The sequence below is a fragment of the Danio rerio genome, chromosome 4, assembly GCF_049306965.1.
Source record: "Danio rerio strain Tuebingen ecotype United States chromosome 4, GRCz12tu, whole genome shotgun sequence".
Classification (NCBI taxonomy): domain Eukaryota; kingdom Metazoa; phylum Chordata; class Actinopteri; order Cypriniformes; family Danionidae; genus Danio; species Danio rerio.
Window position 1 is genome coordinate 40,417,742 of NC_133179.1, and position 16,209 is coordinate 40,433,950.

Below are 16,209 nucleotides of genomic sequence, written 5' to 3' on the forward strand. Positions count from 1 at the left end.
CTTGCTTGTAAAAAACGCTTTAGAATGCTTAGTTTAAGCAAATTGGATGAACGTGATCACGCATGTTGATCTGAAGCGTGTCGCTCTCGCTCACCGAAAACCACTGGTTCCAGGCTGAATGCTCTGTACTCTGCGCATTGCGTGCGTCTGTTCCCTAGCGACAATAACAATCGCCTGATATCGCTGTCGGTATTCCTCAAAGTTGTTTAGAATTAAAGGTTTAGTGATGCTGTGACATATCGCCTATATGTGCCTTTTTTCATGCACCCCTCACGTCCATGCCTCAGCACCGAAATTCATACGCTGATTTAATACTGGTACATACCGGTTACCAAGGTAACGGTGTTATAATGGCACCGGGTTTCGGTACCCAACCCTAGTACACACTGATCATGTCTACAGTTTATCTCCAGTGTGAATCCTCTGATGTTTTTTCAGGGTTCCTGAGTGAGCAAACCTCTTACTGCAGTGTGAACACTTGTACGGTTTTTCTCCAGTGTGAATCCTCTGGTGCCGTTTCAATTCTGCAGCTGTAATAAAAGTCTTCTAACACTCCAAGCACACATACTCTTTTACACTAGTGTGAATCTTCATGTGGTTTTTAAGGTATGATGATTGGCTAAAACTCTTCCCACACTGAGTGCATGTGAATGGTTTCTTTCCAGTGTGGATCATGATGTGTTGATTAAGGTGTGATGAGTGGATGAAACTCTTCCCACACTAAGGGCATGTGAATGGTTTCTCTCTAGTGTGGATCCTCATGTGTTTATTAAGGGATGATGAGCGGCCGAAACTCTTCCCACACTGAGTGCAAGTGAATGGTTTTTCTCCGGTATGGATCCTCATGTGTCTATAAAGCGACGAAGATTTGCTGAAACTCTTCCCACACTGAGTGCATGTAAATGGTTTTTCTCCAGTGTGGATCATCATGTGTTTTTTGAGGTATGATGAATCGCAGAAACTCTTCCCACACTGAGTGCATGTGAATGGTTTCTCTCCAGTGTGGATCCTCATGTGTTTTTTGAGGTATGATGAATCGCAGAAACTCTTCCCACACTGAGTGCATGTGAATGGTTTTTCTCCAGTGTGGATCATCATGTGTCTATAAAGCGATGATGATTTGCTAAAAATCTTCCCACACTGAGGGCATGTTAATGGTTTCTCTCCAGTGTGGATCCTCATGTGTTGATTAAGGTATGATGAGTGGCTGAAACTCTTCCCACACTGAGTGCATGTGAATGGTTTCTCTCCAGTGTGGATCCTCATGTGAGTCTTTAGTTTGCTTTTGCTTGCCAAACTCTTTCCACACTGAGTGCAGGTAAAACAACTCTTATCTCTCACTTTTACAATACCATCAGTCTCTAAATGAGTTTTGTCCTCAATTTTGACATGATGTTCCTCCTCTTTACTCTCCTCGTAGTCTTTAATTAGGTCTGAAATAGAAATAAGTTTACTTTTTAGTAAATCATAAAACTCAGTGAAAAGGAAGTGAAAACATTGGCTACACAAATCTTAATTTTGATGCACATTAAATGTAAAGACATAGCAGATCATATTTAGATTGATCTTGTCATATTAACCCCCTGGAGTCCATTACACAGATACACATTTAAGCAGATTCTTATATGATTATTCCTAGATTAATTTTGGTCATATTGATGAGACATAAATTTGAAAGCTGTAAATGGTCAGTTTCTATTTGTATATATTCGTAATCACAACAAAACAATTTGTTTTTGTAAAACTTGTAAAGCAGATAGGGAATGCTTTTTCATTCTGTGCCTGACTGGTAAACCTGTTAGAAAAACAGCTGAATCTCTGCTAATATTTGCCTCATAGACATATATGACACATGTATTATATCTGCATAAAGCTTTAAATCTGCACCTTTAAATGACAAATGTTCTAGAGGTATGTAATCTGTATGTAACAAATGCAATGCAGAAATCTAACACTTAACTGTTTCAGATCATCAAACAAATGTAAATATTAGTCAAAGATAACACAATTAAACACATTGTGCAGTTTTTAAATCAAGTTTTTATTCTTAAATTGAAGACAAAATACTGAACTACACAGACTTGTGTGAAAAAAAAATTCCCATTAGAACAACTTTAATTTATCACACCTGCTTCAAGTTCTCTAGCCACACCCAGACCTGAATACTACCACACGTTCGCAATCAAGAAATCACCAAAATAGGACCTGTCTGACAAAGTGAAGTAGACCAAAAAAAGCCTCAAAGCTAGACATCATGCCAAAATCTAAAGAACTTTAAACACAAATGAGAAAGAAAATACTTGTGTCACGAGTTAAAAAAAGAGTGAGCTCAAATGCAAGTCTTTATTGAGAAGCGAGTCTTGGAAAAAGCAAAAGTCAAAGTAAACACCCGGTCGGGTGAGCGCTGAGGAAGTGCCGTAGGAAAAAACAACCAGACACTCACTCACTGGTGGTCTTGGAAACATACAGGGTGAGTAACAAAATAATATGCACAGAAATGATCGATAACATACTGACAAACATGGAGGGGAATGATGTGATATAAACAGAAAAAAAGGCAAACGAGAGCTCCTGTGACTGCATATAAAACCAGATGACAAGAGATAATCTGTAATACAGATCAAAGCCCCTTTCACACAGTGATACCGGTAAATATGCAGAAAATTTCCGGAACGACTTTACCGGTATATTCAAAAAAGCGCTGTTCACACAGGCGAGGACGTTACGGAAATTTTCCAGAAAAGACCTTTCACAAATCAATTCCAAAATACCAGTAAATTCTGACATCATTCACCACAAATGAGCCTTAAACGGCTGCGCTTGTATTTGTAAACATTTGACTACATTACAAACTCTGTGGATGATCAATATTGTGAACAACTTCGAAGAAAACATATGGAGGATCACTTTGGCATGTCGAGATGTTCATAATATGTGCGTGTGCTGGCTCTCACAGGCTGTTTCACAGGCACACGCTAAGTGTGAAGGTAAACAAACGGCGGCTTACCATAAGCATCTCATCGATGATTATTTACACAGTTGGCATTAAGAAGAACATATAAACATTATCTGACTAACTTCTAGCAGCTAAATGCGTCTGGGAAAATATTCAAAGGCTTTTATTCTCATAAACCGCGCGGACGTAAACGCGTCTGACTGTTCTGATTGGCTCAAGCAGACGTCTCACGTCAGCACGTTCTAGACGTGCACGCGTTCTTTCCGGCAATCTTCCTTCTGCATTCACACAGCGCAGCATTCCGGCATATTACCGGGAATGTTACAACTTCTCTTTTTGGAAAATAGCCAGAACGAATTTACCAGTATTTTCAAAAAGGACCTGTTCACACATACAACCTTTCCAGAAAATTGCCGGTAATTTTCCGGAAAGGTCTGCATGTGTGAAAGGGGCTCAAGAGAAGAGAGCCAAAGAGTAAGGTATCAAAGGAGGATGTCACATCAAAGATTCAAGAGTTACCACTCAGTGGGTTATGTCACAAGAGTCGCGTCACTTTATTGTGGCTTTGAGGCTCAATGGGATTCTAATTACTGGCCAAAGTTATATAAAATTACACTTTATTACAATATATATGTTAAATATAAATAATTATAATATGCATTATATAATATTAAATTAAATTACATGGGGGCCATGGGGGGTGGTTCGTTCAAACAACCCGAAACCCCCTGGCTACGGGCATGGCACAGTGATCTGTGTCATTACAAGGGCTTTTCCCACAGCTGGTGGAGAACACGAGAGTTCGGTTTGAGTTCAGTGTAGAGCATACATTTTCATTGTTTTCACTGTAAAATCCTCACTGTGTGCGCAGATTAAAGAGACATTTATGCAGAATGCATCTTTGCACCCAAAAATGTCAAACGCAGCACCAGGAACAGATTAAAACAGTTGTTATGTGAACTTGATGTAAAAAAGCCTGCAATGCTTGCACCGCCTTTGTGCTCTACTTATTGGCTCACTGCTCTACAACTGAATGCAAATGATTGGTTAATATCAGCTGTCAATCACTCAGTCAATGCCTTCTGCCTTCAGATGATACAACTGCGAAAATGTGAAGCGCTGAAGATGAGAGAATGAAAATAACATACAGATTTACCTAAAGATATTAATAACGGCGCATCTTATTAGTGATCATGTGCTGAGTGTTAATCCACCATTTACACTTTTCCAAGAGTGGATAAAAGACTTCTAGTGGCTTCAAGTCCGCAGGTAACAGTGTTTGGCACTGAACCTACACATTTAAGCACGAGAGGTATTGTATAATCCTTCATTTAATCCTCACGATCCTGTCAACCGTGCAAGCGGCAGCTATATGTAACATTTAACACAGCTCATGAAAAGACTGTTATTGCTATTACGATGACATGCAAATAATAAGTTATATATCAATATAAATGTGGGGCGGGGCGATGGATCGTGATGCCGGCTCAGCATCATGAAGTTTGTTGGCCATCGGCAATGGACAATGGCATCTAAAAAAAAAATACAATTGATCAGCTACAATCAACATCATCTTCCGAAGAGCTTCATAAGAAAATACTTATTCTGCAAGCGGAATGACTCCTTGAGGATCTCCACATAAGATCACGCCAGATTCATTATGAACATGGTGAACTAGCTGGCAGGTTATTGTGTTATCAACTGAAACAATCCTCAGCAGCTGGTGTTATAGCAGCAGTTAGTAAGGATGATGGCAGTATTATTACTGAACAAAAGGGTATTAGTGATCAATTTAAAAACTTCTATAAAATTTTTTACAGCTCTGAGGTAAACTAAATTGAACGTTTTGAGAGCTTTTTTAATTATTAAGGATTACCATCCCTCTGTGATTCAGATCAGTTGACAAAAGAAGGAATTTTAACACCTTCTGAAATTGAAAATACAATAAAAAAAAATCAGAAAAGCACCAGGCCCTGATGGCTTCCCGGCTGAGTTTTATAAGAAGTTTTGTGCCAACTTAACACCCCTGTTGTGCAAGGTATTCGCTAAAGCTCTTGTCTCTGATTCACTCCCCCCTTCATGACATAGGCTGTTATAACAGTACTTCTTCAAAAGGGTAAGGATCCACTTAAATGTGAATCTTATCGTCCGATCAGCTTACTCTGCTGTATAAAATCAAGGCTAAAGAGCTGGCAATCAGAGTGGAGTCAGTCATGAGAAAGAGAATTCACCCAGGTCTAACTGGTTTTATTGTTGGGAGACAGTTATCTTACAACCTTCGTTGCTTATTTAATATTATTTATTTACCTAAAAATAATACCAATCCAGAGGACTTAATTACTTTAGATGCCCATAAGGCATTTGAAAGAATAGAGTATATCTATTCATTTACAGTGCTTAAAAATTTGGTTTTGACCCTGGACCAAATGGCTTGTTTCCACTGACTGGTACAGTATGGTACAGTTCGGGTCGGTACGGGTCACCTTTATCAGGCTTGCGTTTCCACTACCAAGGGTACCCTTTTAGTGGGTGTGGTGTATGACAAAGTTTTAGTCGACGTCATTTTCGCTCGAGAAAATTTCTACAATAAAGCTGCACAGGTCGTTCACATATCATATGAAAAGCACTTCTCACAAAACAGATGCTTTACACACATAAATACTTGTGTATAAATGTTTATTACTAACTTTTCTATGAACATTAGTTGATTATAACTGCAGATCAATGACGGTGCGAAATGGCCTACTGTAACGTCTGTAATTATATAAAGTAATTAAATAAATGAAGATATATGAACACATACAGACCCTTACAGTCTCCGATATGTTACCAACTACAGAAGAACTACACAAAGCAGACATTTCGTCCTTAATTAAGTTCAAAACAACACAAAGTATAGCCAGGGCCGGAGCAAGCTGAACTGCCGCTCTAGGCAGAGGACGATCATGCCGCCCTCAACCCTAATGTGAAAATGAAAGTGACCGGTTATGAAAATGAAGTGAGGTGTCGCAGACCTCTTAATCAGAACACTATGCGCGGATATAACTGAGGACGCGCGGGTGCTGAAGGAGAGAGGGAGGGAGGTGTCGCGGACACTGCGCTCTCTATTCTGCCGCCCTATGCGCGGATGTAACTGAGGACGTGCGGGTGTCGCGGACCTCAATTCTGCCGCCCTATGTGCGGATATAACTGAGGACACGCGGGTGCTGATGGAGGTGTCGCTGAGGCCGCCCTCTCTATTCTGTCGTCTATGGGCGAATATATCTGAGGACGCGGGTGGTAAGGGAGGTGTCGCAGATGCCGCCCTCTCTATACTGCCGCCCTAGGCAGCCGCCTAGGTCGCCTCTATAGACGCACCGGCCCTGAGTATAGCCTACAGTCAGTGAAAACCTCTCATCTGTGTCTGTAATATTCAGCAGCACATGTAGCCTCTGTTAGAGTCATTCCATTATTCCCAGTTCATATTAGTCCAAAAGGTGACAATAAAGATTAAGACAAGGCAGTTTGTTCACGTTTGCTGAAGAAATAACTTGCTCCTTGGCTTCGCCTTTTTCCGCGCTCCACTCCCGCGTTTGTCCTTTTCTTTCTGAATGTGTCACAGAATGTGTCCTGCGTTTGTCAGCTTCTCACAGGATCGGGTTTCCAAAGCTTGTCAATTATCAAGCGCATAAATTATTATCAGCTCAAGAAGTTTGTTATTTCAGATAGAGACGCGCGGCGAGCACAAGGAAGAAAGCGAAACCACTCTGGCTTCAGACTGGCTCGTAAAAAACTATGCGGCACAGGGTAAATCTGCTCTTCTTCATGGCTTTGTGGCTGTTTATCAAGACGACGACAGGGTTTGTTTGAGCCCGGATCGACCATGGCTGCATTTGTATTTATAATTCCGCTGTAATCTCTCGCTGTGTATTTCAAACATGGTACGGTACGGTTTGGTTCGGTACGCCTTTTAACAGTGGAAACGGCCATAAAAGCGTACCAAACCGAACCACTCAGTGGAAACAGTCCATAAGAGCTTGATTAACATGGTAAACAATATAGAGTCTTCTAAATGAATGAATGTGCGAATATAAAACCAACTTTACCGCTATATGACTGAGTTGGTGTTTGAGAATGAAAACCAACCTGTTTGTTCCAGCAGATCTTCCTGTTTGACTGTGAATGTCTCTTCAATCTTCACATCTTCACTCTCCTCTTTAATAAACGCCATCTTTATAACAGAGAGGAGATCAGTCGCTTCAGCAGGATTTTTTTCTCTGTGTTTGGACACTTTATCCTGTTTAAAATAAACAAAACAATAAAAATGTCCTGTTGAAATAAGTAAAAAAAAAATGAACAGAAATAAAATAACTTCTCTTCAACACTTGCTTCAACAGTTACAAAAACGAAATCAGGTATGTCCAAGCATAGAGGTAAAGTTGGTTTTATATTCGCACATTCAGACTTTTCTCTTAATAATATAACTTCATGAAAAAAGTATTAGCAAACTCTAAATAGCAAAATCATATTAGCAGCCAATGACTATTAAAGTACAGCATTGTTCACAGTCCAATAAACAATGTTGTTTAGAAGTCATACGTGCATGCTAATTCAAATTAAATATTCAAAGTAACATGGTAAACAATACAGAGACTTCTAAATGAACAAATGTGTGAATATAAAACCAACTTTACCTCTATAGTCAGAGCTATAAAGAATGAGCTGATTAAAACTAGTACTCCGTTTCTCATACATAGTGATGTATATTTAGAATGGAATGACATAATGCTATTTAATCAATTAAACCTTCATTAAAACACCTATTACACACTGTTTCTGTTTCTTTAGTTTATTCAAACAATAGCCCTCAATACTGTGAGTAAAATAATACTACATAGTATAAAGTGTTCAAATAATGTTGTCACCAGCAGCATTATGCATTAACAGCATAATTTAGCATCGGAAGAAAAAGCCTGAAACTTTAATCAATCGCTTAATATAAGTGTAAACGCTTTAAAACAAACCTTTCTCCAGCTGAATCCAGCGCAAGAGCGGCGCAGACTTATGACGTCACACCAAGCCAAAATAAAAGTCTTTTCTTTTGTTTCGCTTTTTTTTGCTACTTGCTGTTGCAGTCATGACTTCTTGATACATTTCTCGCTCGTTCTCTCCCTCTCTCTCTCTCTCTCTCTCACACCTCACACTCACACACACACACACACACACACACACACACACACACACATATATATATATATATATATATATATATATATATATATATATATATATATATATATATATATATATATATACAGTATTTGGAGTTGATCAAAACCTTTACTTTAAACATTTTTAAGACAATTTTAAAAAACTTGTTTAATCCACTAAGACTAAGTGTGTAAAGCAGGAAATCTAACAGGTATAACAAATAAACTGATGGGTGTTATGAGCTGAAACTTTACAGAAACATTCTAGAGACACAAACTTATATTAAATGCTGAAAATGGGTAAAATAGGTGCCCTTTAAGTATAAAAGTACCCATTACTACTTCATGTTTTAGTTTCACTAGCTTGGTCATTATCACTAAAAAGTGCCTTTGATGTCTCATGATTGAACAGTATTATATAGACATAATGTGCAAAAAAGAAACTCTGATGTTTTGATATAATTGTTAAACCTTTACGCACATGCAGGTAGAATTATCAGTGTTTTGAAATATGTTTTTGTAATTTTTTGCGTCATTCTTTCATTGAATGGATGTGATTTTGCCATGTCCACACACTGCAGACAACTTGAGTGAGTTTAAATGTTGGTAAATTAGATCAAATTAAAAAGATATTGAAATATTCTCACTGTCTTTAACAGGTTGTTTAACAAAATTAATTTAATAACTTTTATTTTATTTTTATAATATTATATTAATCATTTTGCACGTGTCCTTGAAATTGCTGTCCACCCTGTCATGATGTGGTAAATGCCCCTTTAAGACCCCTCTGATGTACTCATTGGCATCCTCGTGCCCGATTTGCTTTTCTTCAGAGGAAGTGAAAACATCTGCTGTGCACACAGTAACTATCTACACTTGTGTTTGCTATTTTTCCTCATATTGTGTTTGAAACTGAATGTTGTCAAGCTTAGCTTGTCCATAGAGGTAAAGTTGGTTTTATATTCACACATTCTGACTTTCCCCTTAATAATATAATTAAGTTTGCCAATGAGTGTGTATAAAAAGATAAAAGCTATTGTTTTGGATTTCTTATGGGATGGAAAACCTTCCAAAATAGCGTATGACACCATAATTGGTAAAGTTGAAGAAGGAGGCTTAGGTTTAATTGATCCTCTAATCAGAATGAAAAGCATAAGAATTAAAACTGTAAAAAAATATTGGAAAGAAGAAAAACATGTATGGAAAGATGTGATGAGATATTTTTTAAATAAATGTGGGGAAATACATGAATATATATTATGGATGAAGCCCAAAGAGAATATGATGAATAAAGTTCCAGAATTCTATAAAGAGGTTATTAAAGCATGGGGAGATTTTAGAAAGCATATTGATTGTTCATTTAGTAAAGAAGAGATTTTAAAGCAACCGCTGTTTTTAAATGAATATATTAAAGAAGGGAATAATACTATTTTTTATAAGAAATGGTTTAATGCAGGAATAAAGCAAATTAAAGATATTTTATATGAAGTGATACCTGGTTATGTACAGGCGCACGTAATAAAAGATGCAATAATAGAAAACTATGAAAACGAAACTAAAAGAGTAATTGAAAATCCGTTTAACAACTTGAAAAAAAATATACCAAAAGAATGGAAAGAAATTATAGAAAATAAATTTGAAATGCACAGCGATGAAGGAAGGGTGATAAACTTTAAAGAAAATCAATATGCTTTTAAAGATGGTATACTGAAAATGTTTTATTCTTGTTTACGTAAAGATGTTTTTGTTACACCCAAAGCAGAAGAGTACTGGAAAAGATTATATCCCAATATTGAAAAGAAGGAAATATGGCAAAATTTAAGAGCTTGGTGGAAAAGTCCTGTTTTAGAGAATTTTGATTACATTTTAAGACAAAACTGTATATTAAGTGAAATGAGATTGTGTAAAATAGGTTTGGCAAATGATGCAAGATGTAAAGTTTGTAATGAAGAAGATGAAGGTATACTACATTTGTTTTTTAAATGCAAAGAGTTAAAATGTTTTATTGAAAAAATTAAAGAAATGCTAAATGAAATGGGGATTGAAAATGAAGTTGTTGATGAGGAATGGGAAACATTATTTTTATTTGGTTGTAAAACAGAAGGTAAAAACACAAGGTTCATAAACTTCATTTTAACAGTTGCAAGAAATGTAATATGGAATAGAAGGAATATTGTTAAAGAAAAGAATGGCAAATTGTCTGTGTGTAAATTGTTTCAAAGAAAAATGTCTGAACTGCTTAATACTCTTTTTTATTATTGTAACATGAATGACAAGATTGATGGATTTGAAAAAGACTTTTTAAGTGGGAATACATATGTTCAAATGGCTTTATATAATGTAAATGTATTATTACCTGAATGTAACTGTTTTTAATTTTTGATATAAAATAAAGAAAAAAAAAAAAAAAAAGAAATGCCCGATCTCATCTGAACTTGGAAGTAAAGCAGGGTCGGGCCTGGTTAGTACTTGGATGGGAGACCGCCTGGGAATACCAGGTGCTGTAACCTTTTCGAAAGTCCTTCATTTGGCAGCTGATAGACTTCCCCGTGTCACAGCTTCGCTGCCATTATTTTTTTCTCGCCTTCAAGGGCATTGTTTCTCTGTCGATGCTGTGTCGATGCCAGCTGAGCTGCGCTCGTTCCCTGGTGCTGCGCCTGTTTTAAATAGCCAACTCTTGACAGCCTCTTTCGCTTACGGCCATACCACCCTGGAAATGCCCGATCTCATCTGAACTCGGAAGTAAAGCACTGCTTCATTCTGGAGGGTTAAAAAAACAAAACAGACTCGTCTCTGGGAGTCGATTCTTGTCTTCAAGTCAATTCCAGCACAATGTCCATTGAGGAATAGAGGAATCGACTATTTTGGAGTCGACACCCTAATCCCTAAGCAACGGCACTCAATCTGGCTGTCAACAAAGCTGCTCATGCGGCTGCTTTCGCCAATTTCAGGTAAGTTTAGTCCTTAAAAGCACTCGAATATTACATACAGCTGTTCCCGACTCTTTTCTTACTGGTAATTGACATTTGTGTTGAATATTTATTTTATAGCGATGGTTAGAGTGTGTAAAACTCTGTTAGCGCCTTGGCATAGTACTGGGCTTTTGTTTATAAAATTTTTAGCTTTTAATGACAATGTTTTGTTATCAATGTTTATTAGGAGGTCGTGTAGTAAATAGCCTAAAATATCCACTGTACTGTCAAACACGAATTGAAACCCCTTGTGGAAAAACAGCTTAAACCTGCCAACCAGTTTAGATAATTTTAAGCAGTTTTTTTCAGCAGGAACATTAGTACATACTTTCACTGTAACGTCAAACTAATACAGCTTTTAAAAAGTACTTTGTGATTTCAGGACTGACACAATTACCCTCACAACAGAATAGAAGAGATTTCTAAAAACCTGATGGGAACTAGCTGATCACAGAGATGGAGGAAACATGGGTAATACAAGAAAACTTATTAAACAAATAATGTTTGATTAGTGTGTTAAGGCGCATTGTTGGTGCGTTGCTATTTTGAGTAAAAAAAAGTTTTAAAAATTCGTAAAAAAATTCAATTTGGTATACGAAATGCATTTTTTCTGTTTGGAATAGAACACTCATTTGAGGGATGGTGGGTCTCTAGCACGACAAAGTCAGTTTGAGGGGGATGGTGGGTCTCTAGCACGACAAAGTCAGTTTGAGGGAATGGTGGGTCACTAGCACGACAAAAGTCAGTTTGAGGGGGATGGTGGGTCTCTAGCACGACAAAGTCAGTTTGAGGGGGATGGTGGGTCTCTAGCACGACAAAGTCAGTTTGAGGGGATGGTGGGTCACTAGCACGACAAAGTCAATTTGAGGGGATGGTGGGTCACTAGCACGACAAAGTCAGTTTGAGGGGGATGGTGGGTCTTTGGAACAACCGCTGGCAAACTTATGGATGCGATTACCGAGGGAGTTGATTAGACCCAGGCCCAAGCCCACCATGACCTTCCCGAATAGAGACCACCTTTCTCAGCATGTCCCCCGCCTGGAGATGCATGCGCGACGCTGGGGTTCTCTGACCTGCCGTTAGGTTTTCGGTGAAGGTGAAAAAAACGGGACTTAAAATAATTTTGGCTTTAGCTGTTAAACGAAACAGGGGTCTAAGGGCAGGCCAGCAGCCCCCAGAGGCGCACCCGGGCAAGGCAGGTGCGTGCTATGACCCTTGTGCAGGCAAGGAACCAGGGTCCAAAGGTATCAAACGCTGCCAGGTAGGAGTGCCCGAGCCCGGGCAAGGCAGGTGCGTGCTATGACCCTTGTGCAGGCAAGGAACCAGGGGCAAAAGGCATCAAATGTAGCCCCAGGTAGGAGTTGCCCGAGCCTGGGCAAGGCAGGTGCGCACTATGACCCTGGTGCAGGTGAAGAACCAGGGCCAAAAGGCATCAAACGCAGCCCCAGGTAGGAGTGCCTAAGCCCGGGCAAGGCAGGTGCGTGCTATGACCCTGGTGCAGGCGAGGAACCAGGGTCCAAAGGCATCAAACGCAGCCCCAGGTAGGAGTGCCCGAGCCCAGACAAGACAGGTGCGTGCTGTGTGGCCCCTGTAGGGTTACCAGTGGCACCGTTTATGAATATGGCTTAAGCTCCGGCGGGAACTCGTTCTGTCTGTGAAACGGCAGGTGGAAACAATGCGCTTTTCGGTGGAGTTAATGAAACCCAGGCCCCAGCTCACCAAGCCATTGCTGAAATGAGCTTTCCCGGCATGTCCCGCGCCTGGAGATGCATGTGCAATGCTGAGTTTCTCTGACCTGCCGCTCTGTTTTCGGTGAAGGTGAAAAAAACGAGACTAGGAATAATTTTGGCTTTACCCGTTGAACAATCCAGGGGTCTAAGGGCAGGCCAGCAGCCCCAGGAGGCGTGTCCGTACCCGGGCAAGGCAGGTGCGCACGTCCCTGGGAGTCAGGAGCCAATTGCTGAGCTGTCAAGCCACGCGCGAGCGCGACCGTGACCGTTTCCTCTCAGGCTAGCCCGTGCGCGTTCTGGCGCCAAAGCCGGTTGGGTCACCAGCAGCACATCTGTCTTGCCCGTGCTCTATGGGAAAGTCAGTGTCCCCGCTGGCGATCAGGAGTCAAATCTAGAGGGTCTTTGGGGACAGGAGCTTGCTCCTGGAGAGTGGGGGGTTCCTGGGCAGAGCGTGTGACATGGGGCCTTGGAGGCCAGTGGCTCCAGCATTGGTCACCAGCGGCACCATTTATGCATCTGGAGTGAGAAAGTTCCAAAAGAGAAAACGTGCCAGCAGGTGCTCAAAGGGGGCGCTGATTAGACCCAGGCCCAAGCCCACCAAGTCATGTCCGACGAGAGACCACCCTTCCCGGGTTACCTGTCGGGACGTCCCGCGCCTGGAGATATTAGCCCGATGCCAAAATTCTCTGACCTGCCGTCAGGTTTTCAGAGAACGTGAGAAATACCGGACTTAGTTTCTGACAGTCTTGCTGCTGAACCCCTCTGATACTGAGCGATAGGAGCTCGTGTGACGCCCCAGGGGTGTCTTTCCCCTTTAAGAGAAAGATCCATGACGCAAAAGTGGACGCCGACTCCGCCCTCTTTTGAACCACTGCACGTGGCGTGTGGGTCTCTTTCCCCTTCAGCCTTGGTCTTGCATGGTCATGTACGAATGTGCGCTGTGCCTCAACGTCTACAGCCGCCTCTCGCCTCACCTTACAACCCGTCCACAAGTTGACCAACTCGGACAAGAAGAGGCTATTACTCGCGCTGGTCGCGTGGACATGCGGAAGACCCCATGCCCGGCTGTCGCAGAATGCCAGCCCGCCTAGACAGTCACTTGAAGCGGCATGCAGAGTTCTCGGCCTCGGGCTGGATAGAGGCTATGGTAAGAGCCAAGTGTCAGAAAGTGGCTCGGAATTTGCAATGGCTGCTGTCCACCCAGCCGGCGGTTCCCGTCATGTCTCAGCTAGCATCGTCCTCTGAGGAGGAGCGGGACTCGGACGGCCTAGAGGCTAGCTGTCCTTTTGAAACCCCGGCTGCAGGCGTGCTACAAAGCACATACAGGCCCAGCTCACAGACCTCGGCAAGCAAGTGGACAAGATGAGGTCTACCCTGGTCCAATTCACGCACCTCTACCAGGAGTTGAGGAGGGGGGAAGAGAGGAGGAGGAAGAGGAGAACCAGGTCGCCTCCTGCACCATCGACACTAGGCCCCCAGGCGAGGAGCGGCCGGAGGTCCGACGCCCTCCGAGCCTTTAGAAGCCTTGGCACCGCAAGCCTACCCATTCCCGGACCACGTCCTCACACTGAGTTGAGTATTTTTATAGCACTTTGCTGTTGGGCTAGTGGGGTTATGTCGTCATTTCTGCTGACTCTTGGTTGTCCCCTTTCTGCAGACCTGCTTTTGGGGGAATTTGAAGGCTTCCAACTGGGCAGCGAGCCTACCGCCCGCCTACGGAACAACGTCACTTCCAAGCTGGGCAGGATCAAGACTTTTCTGGGATACATGGCAAAAGGCACCGCGGAGCCAGAGTACTTCCTTTTTCTCAATCAGCCAGCCCGAATCCGAGCTTGGCCTGCCCTGCTGGGCCGCACGCGGATGACCGAGCCCATGAGACAGCACTATCTAAAAAACCTAGCCCAGTTTCTAGACTACCTCTCAGAAACCCCGCCGGCCTCCTGCCGCCTCTCCAGCATGGCCCTGGTACTGATTCGCAGGGAGGTCAGAGCTCTCATTTGCAGCAAACGCCAGCATTTCATCGTGTACAAGGTCAGAACCAAGCAGGCGAAGGAAAGCAGACTAATCTCTAAGGCCAGCCTGTACGCTGTCCCCCGACCGCTGGAAGGAACATCCCTGCCCTCCTAAGTAAGTGATCTATCCACCTTTTCGTTTCTCCGTTTCTGCTCCAAGGCACCAGCAGCTCTTGGTTAAATCAGCCACGTCAGCCAGCCCCCCTTCCCCCCGAATGGAATAAGAGGAGCGGGCTGACGTGGCTGGTTTAACTGGGTTACCAAAAGAGCTGCTGGTGACCTGGAGCAGAAATTGGTGTTCTTATTTCCCCTTTGCTTTAGGCCACCAACAGCTTTTGGTTAAACCAGCCACGTCAGTCTGAAGGGAGGGCAGACTGACGTGGCTGGTTTAGCTGGGTGAACCAAGAGCTGCTGGTGACCCGGAGCAGAAATTGGTTATTCCCGCCCCCTCCCTTTGCTTTAGGGCTCCAACGGCTCTTGTTAAACCATAGTTAAACCATTGGTGGTCTAATTTGTCTAACCTTACTGCCTTCATCAGATAGCCTGGAGTCCAACCCAAACACTGTAGTATCAGGTTAACTACTGAGGTAGGAACCTTGTGTAGGTGTTTGTTGAAGGGGGGAGCATTAAAGCCGTGGGTTCAATAGACATACTATGTGGTCCTTCTGATGTGCCTCCTAGAAAGGTTATAGTGTACATATTAATCACTTAACATTGTGTCAGAAGCAAAAACGTAATATTAACGGACGTCGAACAAATAAGAGACAACACAGTACGCAGGCTATTTGTTTCTCTCTGCCGTTTACTGAAAGCTCGGGGCTAATGCTAGCGAGCTCACGGACTGCAAAATGAATCACTTTCAATTTTCTCCACCAGAGAAGTTTATATTTAAAGCAGAAGACTTGACTAAATGTATTATACGCTTTAACAGATTCCGCATCACATCTGGATTGGAGACGCAAGCGGATAAAAATCAAGTAAATGCACTAATTTATACAATGGGGGAGGAGGCGGCGGATATATTGGTTTCCCTGCACCTCTGCCCAGTGGAAGCGAGTGAGTGCGACACAGTTAAGACAAAGTTGGATGCTCACTTTGTAACATGCAGAAATGTGATCTTTGAGAGGGCAAAGTTTAACCTGAGGCAGCAAGAAACGGGCGAGTCGCCCGACAGCTTTCACACAGCGCTGCACTGCCTAGCGGAGCACACCGGATACGGGGCTTTGCATGACGAAATAGTGAGAGACAGACTTGTGGTGGGTTTGAGAGATAAACGCTTGTCAGAACAGCTAAAACTCGATCCTGAACTGACTTTAGAGAAAGCAATTACCAGAGCTAGACAAAGCGAGC

At 42.0% G+C, this 16,209-nt stretch overlaps 2 protein-coding genes across 2 annotated transcripts in view; both read right to left on the reverse strand.

Annotated features, from left to right (window-relative positions):
* Window positions 1-16,209, reverse strand: part of LOC110439461 (uncharacterized) — a 1,085,403-nt gene that overhangs the window by 402,921 nt on the left and 666,273 nt on the right. The gene's annotated exons all lie outside the window — the stretch shown is intronic.
* LOC137490994 (uncharacterized) lies at window positions 269-7,260 on the reverse strand. Its single transcript, XM_068220026.2, is given in 2 exon segments — window positions 269-1,433; window positions 7,082-7,260. Coding segments are annotated over 2 exon segments (1,122 nt in total). The 5' UTR covers window positions 7,167-7,260; the 3' UTR covers window positions 269-396.